Source organism: Suillus discolor (assembly GCF_016758755.1).
Source record: "Suillus discolor strain FC423 chromosome Unknown F5147scaffold_61, whole genome shotgun sequence".
Classification (NCBI taxonomy): Eukaryota; Fungi; Basidiomycota; class Agaricomycetes; order Boletales; family Suillaceae; genus Suillus; species Suillus discolor.
In genome coordinates this window covers 274,656-284,692 of record NW_024541308.1, presented here as the reverse complement: position 1 = coordinate 284,692, position 10,037 = coordinate 274,656, and the positions used below count along the sequence as shown (strand labels likewise).

Genomic DNA, 10,037 nt, shown 5'->3' with positions numbered 1-10,037 from the left:
GGATTAGGAATGTAGGCTAGGAGATGCAGAAATATGCAGCAGGTAACACGGGTGAGGTGAACAAGGTGCAAGGTGACATGGTGAGGTGCCAGAAAAGACAATATCATGCACCACCAGAGAGTGGGACATGGCCGCAGCATCATCAGTGGGGAAAGTAGCTCAAAAGACAACATCACGCACATCCTGAGAGCGGGACATAGCTGTGGCACCATCAGCATGGGGAAAGCAGCTCAAAAAGACGACACCATGCACTGTCTGAGAGCAGGACATGGCTGTGGTATTATCAGTGCGGAGAAAGCAGCTTAAAGGACAACATCACACACCCTCTGAGAGTGGGGCATGGCTGTGGGTGGCAAATCATGCGTGGCCTGCATCTGTATCTTGAGAAATTTCGCAGTCTGCAAGGGACTACAGTTGGCATTCTGTAAGTAAAAGTCAGCGGGACAGAAAACAATGTCACTCACATCAAACAGTGCATCGTCCTGATGATTGCAAGTATATACAACGGCGGCCTTCAGCTTGACAGAAGGGTGGACACCACGCACATGTGGGAAGGACATATCTATGGGACATTAGTGCATCTGCATAAATGAGAAGCAAATCACTCACCGAATGGCTCATATCCATGATCGAGTAGCTCATCCCGAGACATTTGAAGTGCTCCAATGACCTCTCCACCTCCTGGCATTTGACCAAGCTCAAAGGGCGCCCTGATCTCCACTGAAAATGCAGGTAAGGGGACTTGAAGATTCTTTCCTGATGACTGTAGATAGAGCTTGAGGATCATGACACTGATATGAAGGTAATGTGGAGGAACTCGCCTTCAGGTCTGATATATCGGTGTTTTGAGCGACGAGGCATTGGAACAAATTGATGATGTTCGAAGACGGGCTCAGTGGTGTGGGCGGAATCAGTGAGAAGGGAGGACATGGGTAAGGACATGGGGACTGTGGATGGAGTTCAGCTGAGAGGGAGGCATCACGGGCTGTTCTGATGGCGATAGTCTGCAAGAAGCATGCTCTATTTGTGGTATATGAGTTAGGGACGGCAACATCGTGACGGCAGTGTATGGTATGATGCCACTTGGTGCGGGAAGTAGTAATGGGTGTGGTTGTCGGAGGCTTGAAGCCAGCGCCAGGGAGCCACTCGGGGACCTTGGCTAGTGCCACTAAAATGGTAAGGCCATCAGAAGCAAATGTCAAAATACTATAGCTTACGGTATGGTGTGGAATCAATCATGAAGACACCGGGAGAGGTGGAACAGGAGAATTTGTTGAGAGCGCGGCCTACGAGGGTCAACAAAGGGATCGTTGTTTTCTTTCACTGCATAGCCATAAGAGATGCGCAGAATGATAGCGCCAGCAATGCCAGCAATGTACAGGACCTTTATACCTGTACCCCATACTGTCAACTCAAGGTCGAAACAGCCAACAGTACGGGTACAATGAACAGCCTTAGGAAGCATAAATAAATGATCAGCTATAGTTATAAATGTGAAAAAATCGTACCTATTGTGCAAGATGCCGGATGCAGACAGTGCACAACACACAGAAATGAGCGAAGATGCTTGTCAGCAATGTACTACATACATAGATAAACGAAAAAGATGCACCTAGATTGCAGACGAGCAGGGACAGTTACTGACGAACTGGGACATATGTCAACCTCCTGGTCTGGTGATTGGAATCCTCCTGTAGTGTTAGCCCACCAGTATGCAGACTAGGTACATACTGTCGAAAATATTGGGGTTCGGGATGCGTCCGAACCAAAGTCGAACTGTTCGCCCAATGCCAGAACCGAGAACCGTATGCCGGTATTATGGTCCCTCTTCTTGATATCCGAGTCATTTAAATATGGTATTTTGTTAGTCGGGTGAAGTCCAACAATGTCAGTTGACGGGGCGCACCTGTAGATTGTATGCTCGAGGGGTTGATAAATTCAGTTTTAAGTTGTTGAGGGAGGCGTGTATATGTAGTAGAGCCCTACGTCGGAGAGGGAGAGTTGAAGGTTGAGCTGGGTATTGATATGATGTAGCGGTTGTTGAAGGAGGAAGACATCAGCTGGCAACCGATAAACAAGATCATGTGAAGTGATGCGATGTACTGCAGTGTGGGTGACGTACCAGTTGTTCGCTTTCCATCAGGGTCCATCTTGGAGATGTGTAGATGTTAGAACCAGGGTAATGAGACAAGCTGAATGATAGTAAGTAAGACTTCAAGTTGGAGAATTTGGAGGTACATAAGGTCATGTGACAAAACACATCGTATCGCTGCATCAACAGAGACGCGTGTGTGCCCAATTCAAGAGCTCGTCTCGCCTCGTGAATCCTCCTCAGTACTGAGTTGTTGAGAATCATCATGTAATGGCATGACAACATGATGCGAATCACCTGTAGAACACTGAATGTGGATCAACTTCAGGTGCCTGGACCTGTGCCTACCGAAGCTATGGCTCTCAAGGGCATCTCACGAGGCTCGTGAGATGCTCTCGAGAGGTTTAAGCAGCCAATCAGGTAATGAATAAAACTCCAACTAAAACATAAAACATCAATTATGGACTGAGTACTGGTGATAACAGCATAGCAGTCCCTACATATAATAAGACCACCATTAAGTACTGTTGTAAGGCAAATGATCCACAATGCTGCACTTTGCACGAAAAGTGCAGTGCAATGGGTCATTTACTTTACATGATTCTACTCAGAAGGTTAGTCACATATGGTTGGACCAAAACTGATCTTATGCTCGCAACTTTACTATCTGCTTCAATTTCTTTGCTGTCCGGCTTTCTGTCGCATACAACAACTGTAGTAGAGACTGTTCACATACTATAATATTTCAGCTACTAGTAGGGATTGGCGCAGGTATAAATCATTGTCAAAGTTAAGTACATGAGTACAACAAGAGTACCGCACAGATATATGACCATACACGGTGACTCAAAACCATCACCTTCTGGCCCGAGCCGACTGAAAGCCGCGGCTTTGAGGTGCTGGAGGCTGCAAAGTTGACGTGGCGGGTGCCAGCAAACACTATGTGGATGAGGGTGACTGAGATGAACCGCTGGGCGCACCAGTTGACCATATACAAAAGGAACATCAACGACCATGAAGGGTGGCGCTGCTGCATGATTGGGCCGCCGGCTGAATGGGTGTCGTAGGCAGGTTTTGAAGGTGGAAGGAGTGGCATTGGAGGATAAAGTAGCGGGCGGTACTGGTGGTAGAGCTGACGTGGTCCCATGAAGCGATGGAAGGCGGAATTGAAAGCAGTGTTGCTGGAAGGAAGGTGGGGCGTGTGCCTACATGATAGCTGACGCACGTAGTAGTCGAGCACTTTGGTGGGTTGGGAAGGGACGAGGTCCAGTCTGCCTGTGCCAAAGAGGAAGAAGACACCTGTTGTGGGTGGATTGGAGTGAAGGGACATCAAACAGCAAAATATCGCACGTCAGAACATAACCAATGCGACGCACGCACGCACCATGCGGATACCTCTTCAAATTCCACTCCAAAATCCTAGCAGCCTTACACACATCCATGCTCTTGAATGTAAATGTCAAAAGTACGAGATTGAAGATAAGTAATGACATATCACAGATCGCATGGCGGATGCCTTCTGTTTCTGTACATCTGCATCCATTCAGACACGAAGATACCAAAAACACAAGCACTTACCTATCGCAACCACACCACACCCATTCCCCCACCCCCCAGCGCGTTTCAACAACTCCAACTCAAACTTCCTATCACCTTTATACCCAAACGGCTCAATCAGCACCAGGAGTTTCCTAGGCATCATACTCAAGAACAATGCCCGTCTTCACATCGAAAAGTCCATTAGTATGGGCGTGACTCCGTCGTCCACGATCATGATGTTCCTGTGATGCAAAGGTAAGAGGCGCAATTACAACAAATCGGAAAATGTTTCTACCCAGGTTTCAAGTTCTGGTGAGTGTATGGAACGTGTTTGCTCTTTCCCTGCACCCCAGTTTGAGCAGGTTGAATTGCGGACACTTCCTCGTCACCGTCAAATATCACATCTCCTTCCCCCTTGACACGATGTTTAGTTCTCAGTGGCATGTTCACAGACTTGTCGTAAGAGTAGCCAAACAAGAGTATATCCCAAACTCGGGTATTCGAGGTGGCACCTGTGACATTGAGGCCAAGCAGCACAGCGGCTTTGAAAGATGCGACATACATGTTGACTTCATCCCACCCACGCTGCATCAGGAACTTGCCAGCTCGGTCGATGCAAGGGAACACAGTGTAAATTATGTGAGCAAGAGCTTGAGCATCTGCCATGTGAGAGATGCAGAATTCGGAGCTGTGTGATGCAAAGGAAATATGGAATCACTGTCAAAGTCTTGCCTGGGGGCTCCATTTGTGTTCTCCCACTTCTCCCATTTTTGGTGGAGACGAATGTCGACGTCCGAATCCTTCAAGTCGAATGTTGCCGATGAGACCGAAGCCGAAGAACGAGATGACGAATGAGTGGTCCGAGTACAAGGGCCAAAAGGCACAGGGACGAGAGTTGTGACGTTGGGGCCAAAATCTTCCAAGTATCAATGTTTCGTTTTAATATATCGTAGAAAAGGACTTACAGTATAAAGTCCAGCGTATCTGCAAACGACCATCTCAGTTCTGATCCAGACACTGAGACGTGAGTTGGTTTAGCTTTACCTTTCGTTTAACAAGTACTGATGTGACCTAGTAGACTTACTCGATAGGTACATCGTCAGTATAAGAATTCTGATCCAGACACTGAGACTAGACTTACTTGATAGATCCTATCTGCGTGCTTCCGCTCTCTAGAACGAATTCATTCATTGTCTTCAAGACCCCATTGCTCTCTGACATCAGCGCGTTTGAGTGCATCTTCCTCGTGGTGGCAGAGAAAGCGGACATGGTTTGAATACAACAACTTGTCTATACTTGACTTACCAAGGTACAGGTGTCCGCGATGAGAAGCTGGAGAGGTCTGCGAGCATCACAGAAGATGTATGCAGTATCCAGAGGGTCAGGGGAGGATTGAGGGAGGCGCTGGAGGAGGATCCAGAACGAAGCAAGGTGTGCTATATTTAGATCCTCCACGAGGCCAGGTCTCTCAGACCCATATAACCCTAACATAATAATGGGGTCTGAGAGACCTGTAATACTCCCGAGAAGTGCTGCCTGAGGTGTTATCTTCTATACTCCCCACTCACCATGCCTGAGGCCTGATGTGCTTGCCAATTCATTTGGGATATACTCGAACCGTCAGTTTCTTTTTTAAAACTGATCACACTTGATATCATTGATCTATCTTAGCGACACGTTACCAGTTATAACATCCGCATGATAAATCATCTGGATATTGTGGGCTTTGTGCTTGGACATGTTGAAACTAGCAGGACATGCTCAGTGTCTGGAAGAACAACTGTATATTAATGTTACCTAGCGGGACATGCTAGAGAATCTATAGTAAGGAACGGCGAGTCAAAGAGACGTATGGAAGAAACGTACCTCAGCATCTGGAAGAACAACTGAGGTACTAGGAAGAGAATGGAACTGCTATATATACTGATACACGTGATATGAGACAAAAAGGAAAAGTGTCCAAGGACAATGACGACAATGATGCGATACAATGATTCCAACACACCCCCACAACAACACGTTGTTGCAAACTAACGTAAAACGAGCGAAAGTCCAGATTGATGACAACGAAAGAGAGGACGGGGTAGACACTTCGTGAAGATATTGGCAACGTTCTTGTGAGTTGAGAGCCACTCGGGTTTGAAGGTTTCAGCCTCGATGTGCGCACGAATGAAATGATACCGAAGATCTATATGCTTGGTGCGGATGTGGTTGGCAGCTTCTTCTGATAGAGCTATGGCTCCAGCATTATCGGCATAGAGGCGAAGAGGGAGAGTGAGCGGGATCTTCAAGCACTCGAAGAGCGAGATGAGCCACAATCCATCCTGAATGGCGGCTGTAAGCGCCATATACTCGGCTTCAGTGGAGGAGAGGGCATATGTGAGTTGCTTTTTGGACGAATGAGAAACGGGGCCTCCATTGAAGAACCATCCATATCCAGATATGGATATACGATCCTCAGGGCAGCTGGCCCAATCTGAATCGCTGAAGCCATGGAGCTCTGAGTTGACTGACACACCCCCATAATGTGTACGAAGGGAGATGGTGGCAGCCAGGAAGCGTAGTATGTGTTTGGCAGCTGCATAGTGGCGTGGTTCTGGGGAGCAGTTGTATTGTGCGAGTTTCATGACAGCAACCGCGATATCGGGGCGCGTGTACATGGCTAGGTACAGTAACTCACCAACGAGTTTGTGAAACTCGGAGGTCAGATTCTCAATATGAGGGTGAACGTCGGTGTCGCGTCCGAATGGGAAGTGAGTGTCCATAGGGAGAGATACTGAATTGCAACCAACTAAGCCATGTTCTTCGAGCAGGTATGAGATATAGTCGGTTTGGTGCATCCAAAGCTCGCAAGATGTATGATCCCGTTCAAATTGAATCCCCAGGTGCTTTGAAACCGGCCCAAGATCAGTAATGCCGAAGTGTTTTGCGATCTGACCCTTTATGCTAACGAGGAAAGGGCGGTTGCTGGCAGCCGCAAGGCCATCGTTGACGTGCCAGGCAATGATGCAAATGATGCGCTCTCCCTCACCATTGACGTGGTCATACACAAAGACGGCGTAATCAGCTTCTATGCGGAGGAAACCGAGGTGCGTAAGACTTCACGCAGAAGCTCGTACCAATTGTAAGCTGCTTGTTTGAGACCATATAGTGAAGAGAGGAGGTGACAGACGAGAGTGCCGATGTCAGGCACGAAACGTTCGAATCCCGGAGGTTGGCGCATGTACACGTCCTCCGTGAGTTTCCCCCAGAGGAAGGCGCGCTTAGCATCAAAAGCATTGAGTTCCCAGTTATTTTTTGCAGCGAGCGCAGAGATGATGCAAATGGAGGTTGCTTTGGCGATGGGCGCAAATGTCTTACCAAAGTTGATCCCTGGCACCTGCAAAAAACCTTGCGCCACAAGGCGAGCTTTGTATACCGATCCACCCTTCAAATCTTCCCTAAACTCAAGCACCCACCGACATCCAATTGCTCTGCGATTATCTGGGAGAGGGACCAGCTCGTAAATGTTCATCTCCGACATCAAGTTCATTTCCCGTTTCATTGCAGCAAGCCAGAAATCCTGATCTGAGCGACGCATAGCTTCATCATAAGAATTCGGAGGGATTTGTCATAACCAGGGGTCTGAGGATTGCAACATGTATCGCTGCGAATGGTGATGTACGCTAGCTCTGTAACGATAAGATTAGCTAACGCTTGAGGAAAGCCCACTGTGTCCATATCTGCGTGAATGGCATCAGCGTCGATGACGTTGTCATCGGCAAGGGGATGAGATGGTGCTGGTAGAAGAGCGGGACGGGGAACGATAGGGATTGGAGGTACGTGCACGTTGTCTTCTTAGATAGATGATCTATAGATAAACACCTACAAAATCAAAAATCTCCACGGTCAGTGATTCAGACAAATACCAATGACTGATAACGTGGTTGTTCATGGGTGGCTGTTTACACTTCCCCAAGCTATGTTCAGACAAAAGTACTTCCTGTGAGGTCAGTAGCAATACCAGTCAATCCAACAGTATGGACGCAATAGAAAATAAAATAAACAGAATGTAGTCAGCCCAACGGTATGGTGATGACAAAAAGAAATTGATTCACTCCAACGGTATGGCAGTGTTTAGAGAACAGAGAAAAGTCAGCCCAACAGTATGGTACTGATAAAAAAAGAAATAGATTGATAAGGGAAACCCTTCCTTCAGTAACAATGCTTCCTGTAATAAATTTACTACAGAAAGTCGTGTGAAATTATAGCAATCACCCCCTCAGCACAAACAGGTAGAATCAAAGGTCAGGACTAATCAGTGATCAGTAGAACTCTTAGTTCACTATTGAACCTGCTGCCAAGGAACTCACGATGAGTATTAAACAGAATCAGGAATGGACGTCCTTGGATTTCAGTACCAAGTCCCCTATTCAACAACTAAAGTCTAGCAGACAAAGAAAACCCTGGCTCAGTATCACTACTCAGATGAGTGAGGTCAAGCGTCACTATCAACTTCTGAAGTCTTCCCACTAAGCCGGTGCTTAGATGGACGTAAAGACAACACAAAGATCTTGAAACAAATTCAGACAATAACACTGAGACGTGAACGAACTGAACAGAAAAAGAGACAAATGAAAAGAAACAAACAAAGAAAGAAACAAAAAAAGAAAGAGAGAAAGAAGAAAGAAAAGAAAAGAAAGAGACTAGAGGTTCACCAGTAGAAAATCAAAGAAAAAGTTTGCTCACTGTTGAGCACAGTGAGCTCAAGATATTTCACAGTTGTTGACGATGAGCTAAAGGTATTGCTAGATGTTGCTTACAATGACCTCTCAGTTAGTTGCTTAACAGCTCTTGTCACTGTTGTTGATACTGATCACACTTCACACTCAAATTTATTTTGTGGGGCTTAAAAGTTCCCTATATGCATCCTTTTATTGGCAAAAAGTGGGGTCTTATATAGATAAATTATGGTGGCTGTGTTACTATTTCCCACGTTCTAAGGGGAATAGGCTTAGTCAGATTGTACCAATACTATTTACTGTAGTCATGTGCTTTATAATTTGTGTCATCAAGCTTTAGTCATCTCAAAAGGTTGCTTTGTCATGATTTGGTTTAGGGTCATAGGTCACCTGACTGTTAGAGTCATATAACTTAGTATCATGTGACAAATATTAAGTAACAGACTGATTATGTTATTTGTTGGGATCTTGTTATGATGTTACTTTATTGACCGTAGAAATGACGCGAGCCATGTATTTAGAGTGTTAAGAAAGTTCCCACAAGGCAAATTATGCAAGAACTATTTTACACTGTTACTTGACATGTGTGGGATTCAGTCTGAGTCATTGTTATTGCTGACTAAGCAGAATTTACTGCAAAATTAAATATACAAGAATATTCAGCCTATCTGAGTCTGTCTGAGAAATGAAAATACTATCTGAACTGCAGTCTGAACCATAAAGTAAAGGAAGATTGTTCATAATGATTTCTAGGGTATCGGGCTCATGAGAGAGCATTAGTCATCCATGCACCGAACCAGTTTGGTGCAGGTCAGCGTGAGGATCGTCCACAGGAGGAATCCCTTGGATGCGGGCAGTCCGTAGGTCTCGCTGTCGTTGAAGACGCGCTGCATCTGCAGCGAGTTGCTCGCGGAACTGTTGTCCCTGCTCAGTTGGATTCCCAATCCTTCCAGAGCGACAAATAGGAGCTACAGGAGGCGCAGGAGGAGCATTTGGAGGTAAAGCAAGGGGTGGAGCAGCCGCTGGATGTGGTGCAGCGTCGTTGTCGTCATTGTCGTCACTGTCGATGATGGGGAAAGGTCGATTGGAGAAGGACTCATCGAAAATAACATCCCTTGAATTGAAGAACGCTCTTGTGACGGCGTCACGACAGCGCCAGGCCTTGACACCCGGCGGATAGCCCAAGAATATAGCCTCCCAGGACCTTGGTCCCATCTTCTCCTGCAACTCAGTAGGAATACGTACGAAGCATCGTGCACCGAATACTCGGAGGTGTGAAATGTCAGGCTTTGCACCGTGCAACATCTCGTAGGGCATCTTGCCAGGTGGGAGGGAGTGTGACTCAGTGCGATTGAAAAGGTAAGCAGCACAAAGAGCAGCTTCCCCCCAGAGGTTGCGAGGGAGACAACCGTGATCTAACATCGCATACATGCGACCTTCAATGGTGCGTGTGACTCTCTCCGCTCTCCCGTTCTGCTGATGCGAGTATGGCGCTGACAGCTGCTTACGATGCCTGTGTCCTCCAGTTCTCTAGTGAATGCTGCATTGAGGAACTCACTGTTACAAGTAACATCGGTCACGTGGCCCCCCTATCATTTTCCCTTCATCCTCGCCCTCACCATCTACCGGCTCGTCCTCCTTTACCGACTTTCCGTTGACCGGATCCTCGGGACCGTTCCCGTCCC

At 46.8% G+C, this 10,037-nt stretch overlaps 2 protein-coding genes across 2 annotated transcripts; both read right to left on the bottom strand.

Annotated features, from left to right (window-relative positions):
• Positions 1 to 357: 357 nt before the first annotated feature.
• Positions 358 to 787, bottom strand: F5147DRAFT_656102 (uncharacterized protein; the record flags this gene model as incomplete). Its single annotated transcript, XM_041434052.1, has 3 exons — positions 358 to 408; positions 465 to 562; positions 610 to 787. The coding sequence occupies 3 exons, from the start codon at positions 785 to 787 to the stop codon at positions 358 to 360; spliced, it is 327 nt and encodes a 108-aa protein (XP_041288932.1).
• Positions 788 to 2,738: 1,951 nt separating this feature from the next.
• On the bottom strand, positions 2,739 to 4,297 carry F5147DRAFT_656101 (uncharacterized protein; the record flags this gene model as incomplete). The annotated part of the gene is made up of 6 exons (XM_041434051.1): positions 2,739 to 2,816; positions 2,952 to 3,391; positions 3,477 to 3,617; positions 3,671 to 3,783; positions 3,820 to 3,873; positions 3,927 to 4,297. 6 exons carry the CDS (start codon positions 4,295 to 4,297, stop codon positions 2,739 to 2,741), a joined length of 1,197 nt encoding a protein of 398 aa, XP_041288931.1.
• Positions 4,298 to 10,037: the final 5,740 nt, after the last annotated feature.